The 19,095-nt window shown below is 37.6% G+C and overlaps 1 protein-coding gene across 2 annotated transcripts in view; it reads left to right on the top strand.

Annotated features, from left to right (window-relative positions):
- The window catches only part of EPHA6 (EPH receptor A6), a 406,991-nt gene that overhangs the window by 313,763 nt on the left and 74,133 nt on the right, over positions 1–19,095 (top strand). For both annotated transcript variants that reach the window (XM_063305542.1, XM_063305541.1), the window contains one exon: positions 1,482–1,543. In XM_063305542.1, the coding sequence (XP_063161612.1) occupies positions 1,482–1,543 (62 nt within the window). The remainder of the gene's footprint in view (positions 1–1,481; positions 1,544–19,095) is intronic.

Raw genomic sequence — 19,095 nt, 5'->3', positions numbered from 1 at the left:
AGTTATTAAAACAAAAAAGTAGCATAAACCTCAGTTTACGTCTTCAGTTCATTCACTGTCATAACCAAATAATATGTAATTTAGAAATAATAAAACAACGAAGTAATAAGAATAATTTATTAAACGTGTATGCCACTGTTCTGCCAAGCAGTGATCAGGTGCCCAGACAATTGGTTCTTTTAGATCTAGAGACAATAAGCACACCAGTGAATAAATAGATTTTAAGCTTTATTATTAACTTAAGCAAACAGATTTAAACAGAAGCATAGTTTAGGCAGATTAAACAGAACATAAAAAAAGAAAAATCATAACATGCCAAGCAAATTCATGCCCAATCTCCCATAGGCTGTCAGGAGCCCCTTAATAAAGACAGTGGAGATACTCCAGGGCGGCTCCATTTCCACAGCACCCAGCACTCAGGTCTGGGCAGAAGCTCCCAAACTCAAAAGGCAATCCTAAGGTTTTTATCAAAGTCTGGCCCTAAAACCTCATGACCCTGTTTCCATGGTACTGAGACTGCAGGATCTAACCTTGACTGGATAGTTCCCAGGGTCTGGAGCACCTGTTTGTGACATAATCCAAGAGGCTGGGAAACTATACAGTACAGATAAGCTTAACAAAAACAATCTTAGGGTTTTCTCTTCCCCCACCCCGCCCTCATTTCAAACAGAAATAAAAAACAAGCCAGCTAAACATTAGTGTAACTCAAACTCTAAGTGTCTTCGTGTGAAGGAAAAAAATCAAAATAAGTCACCTCCTCAAAATAACAGTGGTCTTCTGCATTGCCACTCCAGCCACCCAACTCTCAATGACTCTGGGCAGCTCACAACAATCAAAGAAATTACAATAAAAGATAAAAGATAAAGATAAAAGATGGCAAGTGCAATAAAGTGAGTGGTCTCACTCTTCATCACCAAAGGCCTCAGTGAAGAGCCAAGCCTTCACAGCTCTTCTACACCACAGCAGAGTGGGGGCCACCCAGATCTTGGGGAAAACCTTGTTCTAGTGAGCAGGCACTGCTACAGAGATGGCACACTTCCAGGATCCTGATTGATGACATGGTTTAATCAAAGGAAACCAGAGTGCACCAACCCTGCAGGATCAAATCAGCCAAGAAGGTGTTATAGGAGACATGCGGTACCTCTAGTAACCAGGCCCTATGCCACGTAGGGCTTTATAGGTAAGAATCAGCACCTTAAATCACACCCAGAAGCAAACCAGCAACCATGGGCATACCGAGGCATGTCCATTGCTGCTTGCACCACTGCATTCTCAACCAGTTGAAGCTACAGGATGGTCTTCAAGGGCAGCCTTGTGTAGAGCACATACTACTTTGTATTTTGTAGAGCATCTTTGCTACAGGGATTGGGAAATGAGCAATATATCTTAGTGATGCAACTAATCTTTTCTTAACAGCAGGAAATATAACAAGTCCTTAATATACCTGTAATCCTAACACATTCTTTTGGTATTTTTTTCAGGTAGACCAGTAATGATAGTGGTTGAATACATGGAGAATGGATCCCTTGACTCCTTTCTACGGGTGAGGTATCATTTTCTCAGGACATCTGAATAAGAATCCATTCTAAGGAAAGGTTTTTAATCATTTATCCTATTAATTTTTCCCTAATGTTATTCATAGATTTTTAGCTGAAGAGAAGCATTTTGCCCAAGGTAAATTTCTTAGGTACAGTGATACATTAGAGTATAGCCAGAAAGAAAAGAAGATTTAAACTTAAGAATATAATTGATTCCTTATACACTATCTGCTTCCATATTTAGCCAAATGTATTTTAAATGCCGTTGGTATGAACAAAAAGATAAACTGAAATACGAATTCCTTGCCATATGGCAACTGCTCATTTTACTCATTCATTTAAAAGTATGTTTTCTCAGTGGGAATATTTTCACTTGAAAAGTGTAGTACAGGTTCAGTAATTGATTTATAATTATTAATGGTTACTTATACTTAAACAAATTGAATTAGCAACACTGAAGTGGCTTGATGATATAATCTTATTTTACTTAAAGTCAGTTGTAAATAAATGTAGGAAGCATAAACAAAATTGTACAAACTTTTCTATTAATATAGATATGCATCCTTACACAGCAGGTGATGAATTCCCAATCTTTTATATATTCATACGTAACGCAGAGAATAGTTTGTGCTGCCATACTGTAGACACACTGCCATAATAAAAGAGATACATGAGATACAATTGTTCCACTGACCATTCCTGTTAGTTACAAATGCTTAAAAAAAGACCCTTACTAAAATACTGTATACCAGTTAGTTAATTTAAGTCACAACAGCTATCATCATAGTGCCAGAAATTATTTTAGGATAATCAGTAGTTTTCAGCACACTTGTACCTAAACTGTTAGAATCTGTTTCTCTGTCTATACACTGTGTCAAAACTAATATGTGAGAACCGATGTGGTGCGGTCAGGATATTTAAGTATGACCAGATATTTCCACATCCATATCTTTTCATAGCCAAGTCCACTGGCTGATTTCAGGCCAATCACTCACCAAAGGTATTTCTTACTGACACCAGCCCCAACAACGTGCATCTTTATAAATTGCCAGGGTTCCAGAAAAACCTCTTACTGAAGGAGTTTTTTGTTAGAATATGCACTGAAGTCCATGAGCCAAATTTCTATTTTAGTGTCCCAGAATATTAGTGTACATTATTATATTCTTAACACTGAGCATGTCATTGCTCCAGAACATTATAAGAAAATTAAATGGTCCCACATTATAGCTTTGTTCCAAGCACTGTGAGAAATTTAAAAAGTGTGATGCTCCCAGATACATAGTACAGCTTGCCACACTGCTCCCCAATCTCTCTCCTACCACCAATAAATAAATATCATGTAAGCACACAAGGGAGATTAAACTGGAATTGGAGAGTCTTATCAGAGATCCTAAACAGGTCCTTCAAGGGCCCTTCAAACCTCAGGCCCAACCTTAATAAAAGTGGGGGAGGAGAAAGCATTTTCTGACTTCATTGAAGAAAGGAGGAAGAATATAATAAATAAAACATTAAACTACCTCCATCGGTATTGTCCAGTACCCATCTTCAAAATGCAAAATGTTGTGGCACTGCAGTGGCAGTTCTTGAGCCTAGCAGAACACTCACAGAATGTCAAAACAATTGGAAATGCTATAAGATAAGTAAATAAGGTTCTTCTTTTTCACCTAAATGAATTTCTCAGATAATAGGAGGAGGAAGGAGTATTAGGTATGTTCCCCACCTTGAGTTATTTATAAAAATAATAAATACGGGATAAAAATTAATTAAATAAATAAATAAATAATCATTTACACAATAGTTCCCAGTGCCATCTATTCATATGATATAGGGCATCAACTAATATGCGTCAGAATCACCTTGCCGTCTCACTCAGATTGAAATGTTCCTACCAGCAAAGTAATGGAGAAATCTATCTTTATGTAATAGCAATCTATCTATGTGAATAGATCAGGTGGAGTTTAATACCACACCTTTATATAGCCTTTCCCTTCAGTCGTACAGGTAGTCCTCACTTAACAACCATTTGTTTAGTGACAGTTCAGACTTACAACGGTGCCAGAAAAAATATTTACAACTGGTTCTCATACTTATGACCGTTGCAGTGTCCCCATGGTCACATGATCACGATTTGGACACTTGGCAACCAATTCGCATTTATGCCATGACCATATCCCATGGTCATGTGATCACCATTTTCTACCTTCCTGGCCAGCTTCTGGCAAGCAAAATCAATGGGGAACTGCATGATTTGCTTAACAACCATGCAGTTCACTTAACATCCACAATGATTCACTTAACAACCACCACAAAAAGGTCATAAAATTGGAACACATTCACTTAATGACCACTTCACTTAGCAACCAAAATTCCAGGCCCAATTGTGGGCATTAAGCAAGGACTATCTGTATACAAATACAATGGAATCAATCAGGAACCCATAGGAAAAATTCCAGGACTCAGTCGTTCATTTATTTGTCTCAGGAACATAATGATCAAAAATAAATTGGAATAATTTGTGCCTGTCAGATCATTTTATTCTTGTTTATAGAAGTGGTAGAATTGTTAAAGAGTGAAAAACAGTGGAGGTTTGTATGCAAGTTCATAATATCAGATCAGTAGAAAGAAGGTGATGTGAAACAGTATTTGTTGGAAAAGTGAATGAACTGAAACGTGAGGTGACTGTCATCTGCTTTGAAGCTTGAATGTTATTGTAGACATTTTATATCATTTTTTCAGTGCCAGAAAAGCCCTCTCAAAGCTTTTCACAATAAGAAGTTATCATAAAATAGGTTCAGCATCCAATACAAATACACAATAATGAGTAGCTTAAAGCAATTCATTTCTCAACTGTAAAAAACAATGTAGTTGAAACAACTGAGCCTGCATTGTGAGAGCTTGGAAGTATCAAACCTCCTCTCCTAGATGTCATCTACATCTTCACACAGTGACCTTGGGATAAGGCTTTGGCAATCTCTGTTGCCACTACTTATCTTCCAGGGGCACCTCACATCCTCCTGGTAACTTCAGTGTGTGAAAGAGAAATAATTCTCATAACCTGTGCTACCTTTCTGGAAATTAAGAAGTTAAAAGGTGAAATAATTTCAAGTGTCATTTCCTGGATTTACAGTATACAGGAATCTGACTAGAGTTTTCAGCCTACCTACCTGGGGAGTTAGCTCAATCTCACCAAAGTTAGTTTTTAAGATGCAAATATATTTTACTATTTTATTATTGTTTGTTGGTTTATGTATTGTATTCTTTCTGTTAGGTTCTGTTGAGCCATCCAGAGTCACTTTGGTTGAGTTGGGCAGCCATACAAATCTTTCAAATAAATAAATTATCATTACAGATAAAAATACAGAACCAGCTTGATAAAACAGCTGCTTCTACCCCCCCCCCATCCACCCCCCAAAAATGAAATGAAATGCTCCAGTCAGATCCCAGATATCACTCACTGGCTACAAAGTACACTTCTTATAGGAAGAAGTTCCATGATGACCGTCAAGACAATGTATTTTTTGTCCACCAGCCTGACTAGTCTTATGAAATAGGTCTGCAAGCAGAGCCCCTAGACTCGGTCTTAAAGGCTTAGCATACTGTTTGAAGCTCCAATAAAATGAAATGTTCTGCTTCCTATGTTTGGTTCTAACCTGTTGGAGGACAAGAAAAGAAGCATACCTAGGATGTTGGTTCCCACTCTCTCTCATATTCATTGAATATAGGAATATCTTGCTCAAGACTAAAATTCTCTGAAGGAGTTTGTAAAGTCAGGGAACAGAACCAACACAGAGAAATCTGTAATCTGACCAGAATAAAATCCAGGATATTTAGCAAACAAAGCAAATAAAATCAGAATAGGCAAACAGAAGTGCAGAAGTGAAGCTCAAAGTGTGCTTAGAAGAGCAACCTAAGATCTAAGGAACTTAATTGATGTGGCAGGAGGATCTCTGCAAGATCTTGATGCTTTTTGTCAAAATGATGAAAGCCACATTGGATCATCATGTTGCAAGCTCCACCTTTTCATTTGTGTCTAATGTCATTGTACTTGTGTGAAAGGGGCAGGGCTTGCATCATAATGCTGCTTTCGTCATTCTGCTTCCCTGGCTCATCCCCTCCAGACACCACTGACAAGAACTGGATCTTGCAATGTCTTATTCCAGGTTTGTGACATTTTTATAATCAACAATTCATGTTACAGCTGGTTTTCAGCAATACATGTCTTCACGTTTTTGTGTATGTATGTATGTATGTATGTATGTATGTATGTATATCTGTGAGCTAAAAGAAAAGGCTTTGCCTCTGGTTTTCTACATCTTGCTGCCTTCGCTTACATTTATATTAGCTAACATTTTCTTCTTGATCATCAGCTTCCTCTAACTACCTTTTTCTTGCTATGAAGAGGAATTATCAGACTGATCAATTACTGGCTTTTTCACTCCTTATATCTTCTTCTAAAGTATGTGTATTATGTGTGCATTATTAGCACATGGGTAATTCATGAGAAAACAATGGTTCTCAGACTAATGCATATTAATCTTTCAGATATAATTATTAATTCTTCAATTATACGAAAGTCCCTATACTGCTTGTTCTTGCCTCAGATGCAGTTTATCAGTTCAAGTGTGTGCACACATGTCTTTTAAATATAGTTTTGAGATTGCATCTGGCATGTAAAAGGAATGCAGGACATTTCATCTCAATACCATGAATAAGCATAATAAAGATTGGAAAGTGTTAGAATTGAAAATAAATCACTTTGCTTCTTTTTTATTTAATGCTTATTTCCTCCCCATCACTTGTTGACTAAACATTGAGATGTCTTTGTACAAGTACCAAAGGAATACTTCATGGGTTATCTCTAAGACATAATAAAAATGTTACATTTCTAAGAGCTTTTCATCTAGTAACCACAAAACCCTTCAAAAGGCAATAACTCTTCCTATGTAAAAATACCTTTCTGAACCTTCAAGTTCCTTGATAAAAACATAAAACAGGCAAAGGTAAAAGATAAAAGACCAACATAAAGAATAGGTTTTAACATTTCGAGCTTTTAAACTATCTTTTCAATTTAAAATGATAATAAATTAGTGGCTTATTCAAACCTCTATGCACGTTAGAAATAGTTGGTCCTTTAGAAACAGTGTCTGATTGGGAATATGGCCTGGGTGTTATGGGAGCTTTTTTCTCTGCTGACCAGTCTCTATGGAGGATGTGCAACAGTTGGAAAAACTGATTTTAAAATACCTGAGAACTACTGTGGGAATTTTGATCTGGATAATGAAAGTCATAGGATTGCCAACAGGAAAGCACTTTACACTTAATTCAGAAAAAAAAGGCTTTTCTTAAAACACAGTAAGTCACAGTGAAGACAGATTCCCACTGGCTGAGCAAATGCCAAAACAAAGGTGTGGTAAAGCTTATACCGGGCGAGATGGAGCACTGGACCAGAGAATTTAGAGCAAGCTGTGGGCGATGTGGATATGTCTCAAAAGGCACTCATAACCCAGTTCTTTTCTTGGGGGTGTGGGAAGCAATTCTAAGAAAATAAATACTATAGTGTCTCTTGAAAGGATTTTTGGAAGGACCAAAAAGAAACAGAAACTGCTCTTTGAAGTAGGGGATACTGAATGTGAGATAGGTGTTTGGGATGGAGTTCAAAAAGAATGCAAAACTTTTTATATATCTATTTTAAAAATAAAAAAAATGTAGTCTTTTTTCATTAATAGATGAACAGGTACCATTCTGATCACATTAAGATTTTTTAACATATTTTTTAAACATTTAAACATTGTCTAGCGCAAATAGACATAGGACATTCTCTTTCCCTGGTTAGTTGACTATGGCAGTTGATCTATGCGTAGTCACTTGAGCAAGGTCTAAGGACAGATCAACTATGATAATCAGTTGAAACTGAAAAATATTATGAACTGGAACTGTCTTCCAATTCTGTTGGGATTTTTACATTATAGGTTATTAAACAGGAGTGTGCACTCCAGTAGTCCAAAAATTAAACTATGATTACTAACCAAACCATTTATTAACTAATATTTGAAACTAATGGCATAGATGTAATCAAACAAAAAAGTAGTTGATGACTTATAGGGAATATAGCATGAAGAACATTTAAAGCTAATATGCAAAGGAATCAAATAAAGAGCATTAATAATATATAAGAATATAGCAGTTTTCAGTTCAATGTGAGAAATGCAAGGAGTTCAGAGAGCAGGACACTGAATTCAAGGAGAAATAAAGACAGGGAGGGGAAATGGGGTATGCTTTACACAGTGTTCCTTGCTGCAACAGAGAAAGCCAGAATTTTGCAGGATTCCTGCCACCCAAAAGGAAGACAATGCTTTCGAAGTTTAAGAAGGCAACATACTGAAGGAGGCCTGGTTCAGTTTCCATAAATTCCAGCAACTTCCAATTCAGTCCAACTCAATGTAAGACTCTGACAGGCCTTTGACTGCTTGAGAGTCACACTGGCAAGGCTCAGGTCTACCCCGAGGAGGGGTCTGGTTTCAGAAGATACAAAGAGGATTCTCTGGGATAAGGAAAAAGCTGGCAACTGAGACAGAAAACTCAGGACTGGCTGTGTCTCTCTGTAGTTCTCCTGAGTGACTTCAGATATGGATGAAGATGGGAAAAAAGGAAAAAAAGAGTGTATCTGACCAGACCAAGATGGAGAACTGGGGTTTTCCTTCTCATTTATAAGACATCTCTGCTCTGAGGCAAAAGTATTACTAGTCCAGACAATCCCATTTTAGAAAAATGGGGCATAAACAAATCAAAAGACTTGTTCACGATAAGAAAAAAGAGTCAGGAAGCAATACAAGGAGTATTGATTGGGCTATGTGATTGGGTTGGATTAATGGCTTTTGTTGCAAAAAGGTTAATGGCCCTAAAAAGATTTTCCAGATTCCTTTTGATTACCAAAAGAGGCTTCAAGGAAGTCCCATCTATGAGATATGTGCTGTGAGATGAAAAAGGTTGAAAACCTCTGCTTTGGGAGATGGTCTTTTATGACATCTGCCATTTTAACCAAGAGCCATTCCATGGGAAAGGAAAGAGTGAAGGGGCACAATCTTAGTTTGGAAAAGTCATTTGTTGGTCCTTTTTAATATCTTGTTTATTCCTTGTTGTTACTAGAATTTTTGAACATAAGAGTGTCTTAGAAAGAGCTATTGAAGGCCTCCTGCTTTTCTTTAAACTAGGATCCCTTTTCCTGACTAAATGTGTCTGCCATACACCTTCTACTGCATATGGGTGTCAGTTTTGACTGAAAAAGGGAATTGTTTCCTGCAAACAGTGGTTATGAGCTCTGGGCTTGACCATAGTGTTCAGTTTGCATAAAGCTTAAGCTAAAATTGGATAACTGTTTAGAGTGGGGAGCAAGTCATGTAACAAAGACAAAATGAAAATGTGGAGACAAAGTAGAATTGAGCCAACAACATAGTTTAGCAAGAGTTGTATATTCATCACTACACTAGTAGCTGCCTTCAAGCAACAGACTTTGCATGTAATGGACCACTCTATGCCAATTAATTTAATTTGCATAAGGATAACATTATGCAAATGACATGCATTGATTAAAATGTTATTGTGGCATTTGTATAATGATGATATTACATGAATGACACAAAATGACATGGGTGATGTACTCTCTGGTCCAACGAATATTTGTAAATAACAAACATCATCTGCCTATATTAGTCTATTAAAATTAGGTACAATCAGAAAATTATATATTGGTGATTGGTAGAGCATAATTTATTTATTTATTACTCAAATTTAGCCACCGCCCATCTCCCCCAGAAGAGGGACTCTAATCCTGATATTTTCAGGCAGAATTAGGGAGAAAAAGTTCTGCCTGAACATCTGGGAGCATATGCTCTCAAAATGGTCTCTGTTGGTAACCTGGTTCATGCATGGTTTGTTTGCATGAGTTACAATTGCAAGGTTTACACAAGATGCTAAGCTAAAGTAACAAACCAGATTATAATTTAGCACTGTGTGTACATCAAGTCTGAATCAGGCAACTTTCTTGTTTCCATTCTTCTGCAGTTGGTGCATGCTCCAGTCTTCAATATTTAATAGAAGAGATACTTGTGGCACTTAAATACATAGAATTTTATCAGGGGTTTTATTCTTTGTTTTGTGAAGGCTAATTAATATGTCTGAACAAATTTGATGGATTTTTAAAGGGGGACTGTCTTCCTCTTTGATATAGAAAAAGCTTATCTCATGAAGCTTTTTAATCTCAAAATATGAAACTGAGGAAGCTACACTACATATATACTAAAGTAGAAAGCTCTCTTTGTGTTGTGTATATTAAAGCAAGGTATCACAACCTGTTTCAGTGGTATGTTAAGAACATGCAATGCGGGAAAGAAAAGTAAGAATACTTTTTACCAAACTTGGTTGCCTAAAGACAAATCCAAGAAAGGTTGGGAAGGAAAAGTGAAAAATAGTTTTCTGGAGAGAAGAAATGTCAGGATATATGGCTGTGCAATGAAACAGCTCTTCTATAATTCCCAGTGCACCATTGCCATTAACCTCATCTTCCTGACAGCTAGAGGTTAGATGCTTTAGTAGAAGCCTGTGTTAAATAATATTGAGAAAGAAGAAGAGACTTCCATAAAATGAAGCCGTAAAGTGAGTGCTCTAAATCCATCTAAGTTAGCTTTTCTATCTTGAATTGTATGGAAGACGCTGACATGATGCTGCAAAGTTTAATAGCCCTGCTTTATTTGTCAGTTACAAAAGATGCCTAAAATAGAGCCACCCTCTCTGTCTCTTTTCCTTTTTCTCCCCTAGCATGTACAGCCTTTGCAACAAAATTGTAGATTTCTCCTCCTTGTTTTTATTTACTTCCTTTGCTTATTTTGTTCTTTTTTCAAGAGAGCTGTTATTAACTAAACACAAAGAAAAAGAATACACAAAATTATATAAGAAGAAACAAATCTGAAAAAAGAAACAGCATACAAGACTTATATTTACAGACATCAATAAACTGAAGCCATGATTCATTACAGTTATCCATAGCTGATCTATATCGATCAGCTCTGCAAATGACTGAATAACTGGAGCCATAAGTTTGTCAGTCTCTATTTACAAAGAATTTTATTCCTCAATAGTTAAGTGCCTTGCTATTATCTTTCTTTTCTTTTCATTGATTTTGTATCTAGAAAAGCAACCAAAATCTTTCATTACTTTCATCAACTGCTGTATGGAGCTTTGTGGTTTCATGATTGTTAATACTACATCATCCGTGTAACATTTCATCTTGTATTCCTCTCCCTTAACTTTTATCCCGATTATCTGGTTTTTTTTGGGGGGGGGGGGGGTCTTGTTGGCCAAGACTTCCAGAGCTATAACAAACAGTAGAGAGGAGAGTTAACATCATTGTTTTATCCTTAAATAACTTTAAATTTGAAAAGATATTATAGCCAAGTAGTTCCATGGAAAAATTTTAAGGTATGAAATATTTAAACATGAACATAGGTCAAAATGAATCCTAATAAGGAAGTTGTGTTTTGGATGCAGAATCAGCGTTGGATAGTGTTGGTGCACATAATCTCCATGGACAAAGGAAATAATTGTTCCTCTGACTTAATGTTTGGACGTTCTTGCTTCTTCCTATCACCTCTTTTCAGCAGCATAAGCAGAGATGTCCAAGACCCCAGGCAAACCTCTCAGGCAGGGACCCATCCCAACATCAGTCATCAGTTAAAGAGCTGGCAGCCATATTTAAAGAAGCAAACTGTTTCTGGTGCTGGAGCCTTGTTCACACAAGCCACTTTCAAGAAGGAACAGCAACAGCAGTAGTTTGGGTGCAGTTTTGGGAGTAGCAGTGCCAGCAGGTTGTGTCACAACTGGACCACAAAAATCCAAACAAACAGGTTTTCTGTATTTCTTTTCTGTTTGCTGCCATCTAGTGGCTCCCTCTAGTCCACTGTTTCTCAACCCTAGCAACTTTAAGATGCATGGACTTCAACGCCCAGAATTCCCCAGCCAGCATGGCTGGCTGGGGAATTCTGGGAGTTGAAGTCCAGACATCTTAGAGTTGCTAAGGTTGAGAAACACTGCTCTAGTCAGTTTCTACTGAGATTGCTGCTCTACTCATCGCACTGTGAGCTGCCTAGACAAATGCATTGGCCGTCTATTCGTGCTGTGTCTGCAGCAGGTGCTGGCCAATTTTTTTTTTAAAGATTGAACTCTTGACTTAGGCCCCTTGTCCCTGTGGGCTCTAAGGCAACTAAAATTTGACTAAAGATACAACATTGTTTACAACAGCTGGCCCGATTAGGAATTCTGGAGAACTTGCAGATTCTTTTAGATAATTAATTGATCTAAAAATGATATTAGCCAGTTATGATTTCTGGGTTTGAAGACTTTGATTAGTAACCCCAAAGACCAGTAACTAATATATGTTTTCCTATCAAGATAGGAATGGAGAATGTATGTAATTTTGAAAAGATGAAAGGGGTACAATAGAAGCCTTGTTGTTCTTAGTGTGCAAATTCACCCAACTGTTCTGTTGAGCTTCTAAAACCTGCACAGACTATTTTGGCATAGAAGAAATAAATGTGTACAACATAATAAACAACAATGTTAGCATGTGTCAGAGCTTCCTGCCAGGCACAGTGATAAAATTCTTGTTCTCTCTCAGTTCTACATTCAAGAGCAGACACAAAAATGTTAGATAAGTGTTTAATTGCAGAGCTTAGGAAGCCATACATATGAGCTGTGTATAGCTCATACAGGATTATTTCTGTGTGTGTGTGTGTATATGTGTTTGTGTATATATATATAATGTATGTATATGATCTCAGTCGGTCCAAGGTTCAAACTCTGGGCCTCTTCCTCCTGCCTATTTGAGCCAGTGGACATTTGGCCTCTCTTTTCTCAGCCTTGAAGCTTTCTGCCATCTGTTCCTTGTTTACTAAATGGCTATCTTTGGCATGAAAGTCAAGGACCCATACTTCATCAGCTTCAACCATTACATCATGCTAACATCAACTCTCTTGAAAGTTTTGGGTTGTTTTTAGCTTTGTAAGAAAAACCAAGGATAAAGATTTTTACAAATTGGAGAGTAGGGCACTTGGGGAAATAACTTCCCAGAGGACTCCAGCATTTTGTGCCCCATCATTTCCGCACAAAGTATCAAAAAAAGACCAAAAAAATGCATGGGCTAAATTGGAATAGCAATGGTTACTCAAAGCACAGACCCAATATATAGGCTATTTTAAGAATTCAGGTGATATTTCCAATAGGCTTGGTCCTAATGTGAGCCGGGCAGAGAGCTCCCCTGAACAGCAGATTGAGAAAGGCAGCAGAACAAACATAACCTTTTCTGCCAAATCACCCTCAACATCAGAATATGTCTGTTATCCTGCCATACCAGGTGAACTCCCATCCCGTGTAGCAGTTGAGAGCTACTCTGTAACCATACCTGTATCTGACCAGGTGCTGGAACATTAGTCCCAGGTTTTTCAAACTCTGGCCACTGATACCCTTTGGCCAGGAAATGGATCACTAGTAGGTTACTTTCTCTTCTAGCTGAAGTGCCACCACTGCCATAATTTGAATGGGAGAGAAAGTAACTGAGTGATTATTGTTTGCTCTACCAGGTACCTCATGACACCAGTATCCAGTTAGGGCATTTGGCAGCTGGAACATCTAACCAGGGAACAGCCATTTACAAACTGAGGATTGACCATAGGAAAAGGCTTCCCTACCAATCTTGTCCACATTTGCAACAAACCTTGACATATTTTAAAAGTTTGATAAGACAACTTCTTCCCTGGCACAGACAGAAAGAATATGAATTTCTGTCAGTATTTATTTATTTATTTATCAAATTTGTCATCACCCATCTCCTCCCACCAGAGGGACTCTGGGTGGTTTACAGCAAAACAATAAATAAAACAATAAAAATACAATATAAAAATACAATATAAAATACAATATCTAAAAGTACAATTACAAATCAGCAATAATTATAAATAAAAATAGAATCCAAATGGCAAATGATCCAAGTCGGTCCTTGTATGCAACGAGCACTCTAGGGCAGTAGCCATCCCCAAACATGATGACTCCCCTCCCCACCCCAAGCCAGTTGGCAGAGCCAGGTCTTCAAATTCCTCTGGAAGGCCAGAAGCAATGGGGCTAACCTCACCTCCAGGGGCAAGATGTTCCAGAGGGTGGGAGCTACTGCAGAGAAGGCCCACCTCCTGGACCCTGCCAGGTGGAATTCTCTTACCGACGGGGTCCACAACATGCCCTCTCTGCATGAGCAGGTGGGACAGGTTGATGTAATGGGGAAGAGGTGGTCCCTCAGGTAGCCTGGCCCCATGCCATGTAGGGCTTTAAGGGTGATGACCAACACCTTGGACCCGGAAGCAGACTGGTACCCAATGCAGCTCAGACAGCAAAGGTGTTACATGCGCCCTTCTAGGGGCACCAAAGATAGCCCGCGTGGTTGCATTCTGGACCAGCTGTAGCCTCCAGATACTCTTCAAGGGTAGCCCCATGTACAGTGCATTGCAATAGTCTATATGGGAGATAGCATGGGCATAAGTGACTGCTCAAAGGGCATCCCGATCTGGGAAGGGGCATAACTGGTGCACAACACGAAGTTGTGCAAAGGTCCTCCTGGCTACAGCTGCTACCTGCTCTTTGAGCAGGAGCCATGAGTCCAGGAGGACCCTCAGATTATGCACTGGGTCTGTCTGAGGCAGTGCAACCCCATCCAGAACCAAGGATGACAAAGTCCTGGATATGGAAGAGCCATTAACCCACAGCCACTCCGTCTTACCAGGGTTCAGCTGAAGCCTGTTATTCCCCATCCAGACCCCTATTTCTGCCAGTATTCAAATGTCTTTTGAATATTGGCAACTAAGTGAGGGAAATTATCTCTCAGCACAAGAAATTACTTGGCTAACTCCTAAGTTCTAGTGTGATGAAGAACTGTTGCATAGCTTATCTTACAACAACTCAAATTCAAGAAGCACTAGATATGAGAAAGGTACAGCTATCTCTATTCATTTGAACTGTATCTATATATCCTTAGGATTTCAATTTTTGTCCTAAAATTCCTTTGTCACAAAATGCTTTTAAAAATATCTTAAATATATAATACAATACAATAAAAGTGTAACCCAATTTAAAATGATGAAAAGAAAAGGGTTTTCTAATTGAAGTTAGCATCTTATAATGTTAACAGTGCAACTCATAAATTAAACATTTTTAAAACTGTAATCAAAAGTGTTGCTCATGAAACCCTTTTAATCATGTAAAGATCACAAATAATTTCTTTATGAAATGTTTAGAATGCAACACCTAAAATCTGTGATTATGTTAAAGAATGAATATTTGACAGATCTGTATATATTAACATCTTGTTGTTGTTGTTTTCTCATTTTAGATGTGGGATATTTTTTCCAGGACATTTATTAGCAAAATAATATGAAAAAAACAACAACAGGAATCTGTTTTATTTTTCTTGTTTTCTACATTATAAATATGTAGAAAAAAAAATACCGGATTATAGATTGGTTCTATATGAAGACAGCTCTGGAACTGATGCTAAGTAAAATTGTCCTGCTTTTTTAATTACTAGGACCAGAGTACTTTGTTTTTTTACATATTTCATAAGGATTGTCCTTATCTATTTTGTTTGTATCCTAACATTTAGAGCCTTTTAAAATATTGAGAACTAAAGATGTTTCACTTTTCCAAATAACCATCAGTATGCAGAATATAGAAGCAGATGCTTCTGTTTTGGCTTTTAGCCCACAATGGTACAAAAACATGGCATCTTGCTGTGCACTAAGTGATGCTTTCAAGTATTAGCTGCGATACACCATCAACACACTATCAGATTCACAGATTGATTCGGTATTTTGACTGATGCTCAGAATCCTGAGCATCCATATCAATCAAAGACACACAATCAAAGCCACACAGGTTTCTGCACTGTTGCTATCCATTCAAACCCTGGATTACACAAATGATATTATATAGCACTAAGTATTAATAACCATCTAGCCAGATGCAGTTCACCAAGTATGTATTATAATTGCCTAGACAAGTGACTTTCTGGTCCCATTCAGGAAAAAAAGGAGGGATTTTTTTCTTGTTTTATTTTTCTTGTTTTTATTTTGTCTTTTTAAAGAAAAAGGCCTCCATAAATGGCAGGTGGGTTGCATCTGGAGTCACAAACTTTGCATGCTGATCTAAATTAGATACTTCTTAACTCTATAGAGGAAATAAGAATGTTCTGGAAAGAGTTTGTTCTGTAGCACACTAAGTGGAGTATTGATTTACATTTCTTTTAATAGTCTAGCTGAGCTGGAAGTCTGACTGAATCTGTGGAATCTAGAAATCACCCTACTAAGGAAAAGCTATTATTTAAAAGCAAAACCACCCTATCACAATGAACCCCACAAACAACCCTGTATGAATTCATCATTCCGGTTAGTTCAGAGCTCTTCTCAAGCTATTTCACTATTGGCAGATTGTTCCACTGGCCTAAAATCAGTTTTTCATTAATGAAATCTAACATCTTGAGTGCATGTGAAACATTCTTGTTTTTAGTTTTCCTAAATAAATACCCCCAGTCTTTGCTAGATTCTAAGTAGTGGTTAATTTGAAAAATGCTTCTGTATGATCTCCCAGAACCCAACGTACAGGAAATATAAAAATCAGAAACTCCAGGCAGTGGTGATGAAGCTCTTTTCTATGAAAAGTTTTAAAATGTTAGAAAAGAAAAAAAATTACTGTCTACCACACCTGCTGTGTCATCCCTATATTCCAACTGAAGATTACTGCTAGAAATACATTTTAGAAATATATGAGCTCTCTCTCTCTCTTGAACTTCCTTGTGCTCTATTGATATAGAGTTATTTTTTTCTCTCCTTGTGATTCTGCCCATGGAAATACCTTTGATGAATAAGTTTGGCAGGCCAGTTATGCTTAATTCCAACTCCCAGCATCCCTCACCATTGGACATGTTTCTTAAGGATGCTGGGAGTCACAGTTGAACGACATCAGGCGTGCTTCAAGTTGCCTGTTCCTGCACTCTTCAGAGGTTTGCATATTGCACATATTAAGTACAATGTAGAAGATGACTGTTAGATTATTAATATTACAATAAAAAAATTAATAGTGCAATTCAGACTTTTGGCAAAGTGAAACATTACAAAATAGAGAATCAACAAGATTCCATGGGCTAATGGGAGCATGCCTGGAGACTACCTTAAATGATGGGTACAGATTAAGTAACTTCCTTAAATATTCATACCTTTATATTCCAGTATAAAATGATTCTGCAACAGTCTTGATCCCCCATTTTTTTAGTTTGGTCCATGCAATCAGAGGCAGAGAATGTATAATGATACCTACTCTGCAGCAATGAGTGCTATGCATTTCTAATATTCCATAATTAAATGTTAAAAGGCAACATGCAGGTTTCATTCATATTTTGTTTTCTGTTTAAAATGGTTGCTTCCTGGAATATTTTATGAACAAAACTTTTATGTGGAATGAATTGCTTCCACTGGAGAGAGTGATTTGTTGTCCATAATACTTTACACAGTGTTCTGTAACTGGACTGGAATATTTCTTAAATCAAACTTTGCAAAGCAGCATCAGATGTTGAATATAAAATAATTTATTTCATGTGCCCCAGAATGATAATGTAAGTGTGAAACCAGCCAGGCATCAGATATACCTTTGGCTGTCAAGGATAGTTTATTTGGCAAAGCTGTTAAAGGCTGTTTAGAATTTGATGGAACAGTGCCTTGGATAAATTCACTGTGTTATGACTTGTTGCCAAGGCTGATAAACATCCTCAGCAGACAAATGGGAATTGTATCAAAAATATTTCTTGGGTTAACCTCTGAGAATCAAAAATATGCACTAGACAAAAACTTCATGTAACATAAATGGTCAGTAAAAAACAATATTCTATTATATACCTTGTGGGAAAATAATTTTTTTGGGAGAGATGGGCAGGGATAGAAATCTGAAAAATAAATAAATAAATAAATTTCTTTTTTAAAAATTGCAAGAGAACCTCTGTATATCAAAATGTGTATAAATTCAGAATTCATTCAAATATCTTATTTAAAAAGCTATAAATCCAGTCCCAAATGAGATTCTATAGGGTAATCAGTTAAATGATTTTATATGTGAGGGGTCCTGCTAAAGCATATATCCTAAGAGGCAAGGGTATTCAAAAATGATTTAATCACAGCAGTGTTTGTTCTATATGCCCCAAATTGCATTGGAGTGTGTGGTATGTGGCAAGGGATTCAGCAATCAGACACCTCACAATTTCAGCTTTTGATCTTTTTTCTTTAACCAACTTCTTAAATCTTACAGCTCTTAAAATATAGATGGAAGTATTGTGCACTGTTTGCTGATAAAAACAGATAAAATTGCTTTGCTTTATTCCAATAGTTGAACATTACAACTTCATTCCCCATGTATCTATCTCAAACTTCTCATTACTTACAAAACTAGAGCCAAAAGTGGATATCATTGAATGCTGGCAGTGATTCCTGCCATTGCTTCCTGGACAGTATGCTGCTGCTGCCTACTCATTCAGGGCCATTATTACTACCACTTCATGACATAGTCCAAGAAGCTTCCCTTGTGGGCTATGGCAGCTGTGTTTTGAAACAGAAGCAAAACTGGTACTCTGCTCCCATCTGCATCAACTGCTCATTATATTTCCCCAGATGCAATTGGAAAATAATATTAATGTTAGCTCATGCATTGTATGTGGTGTATTTAACCCAGCAGATGGCTGATGAAGATGGCAGCCCAGGGCAAGTTCACTTGTAGTTCACTTACCAGTTCACTTACCAGAAATATCACCACCTGTCTGAAAAGCACTAAAGAGTGCTTGTGTATCTCTTCATAACATCATTAAGTCCAGCATCTAAAATGATCTAACAGCATTATTCTAAATTCCATTGAGAAACATGTGGATGGAATGGAACCTTATTGGGGAACACTGCTTTGAAGCCTTCTAAACTCCTGGTCCAAATAAGATTGAGTGCCACCTGGGACCTTTGTAGATTGAATGGACTGACTGGATGCCTCATGGATCTTGATGAGGAGCCTTCCAACAGGTTCTTTGAGGTATTCTTTGTGACCTTGTAGCCAGTTCTGTTGAGTGCCTGTTCAGCTCCTGGCACCAGAAAGTGTCCCAGGTGCTAGATATGTTTGCCCTGAGTGTGTGTTCACTGCTAGATGATCCCTGGTGAATTTCTGGTTTACTGAGGACCTCCGGGAAATGAAGTGGCAGAAGAGGTGCCTGGAGCACCATGACAGGAAGATGAAAAACAAATAGAACAATCAGAGAAATGAGTACAAGTTTGAGACTGCACTTTGCTAGTTCCCATGGGGGGGAGGGCACTTGAACAGCCTTCTGCTGTAAGTCTGATCAGCTCCCACTTTGTTGGCTTTTTAGAAGTTGTCAAAAACAATTACTTTGGAGAGCCTTTGAATTGCTATCATTTATAATTCTGTTCTGTTGTGTTTGGGA

Source organism: Candoia aspera, chromosome 5 (genome assembly GCF_035149785.1).
Source record: "Candoia aspera isolate rCanAsp1 chromosome 5, rCanAsp1.hap2, whole genome shotgun sequence".
NCBI classification, from domain to species: domain Eukaryota; kingdom Metazoa; phylum Chordata; class Lepidosauria; order Squamata; family Boidae; genus Candoia; species Candoia aspera.
Note: the sequence above shows the minus strand (reverse complement) of the source record. Positions and strands in the feature narration are given on the sequence as shown.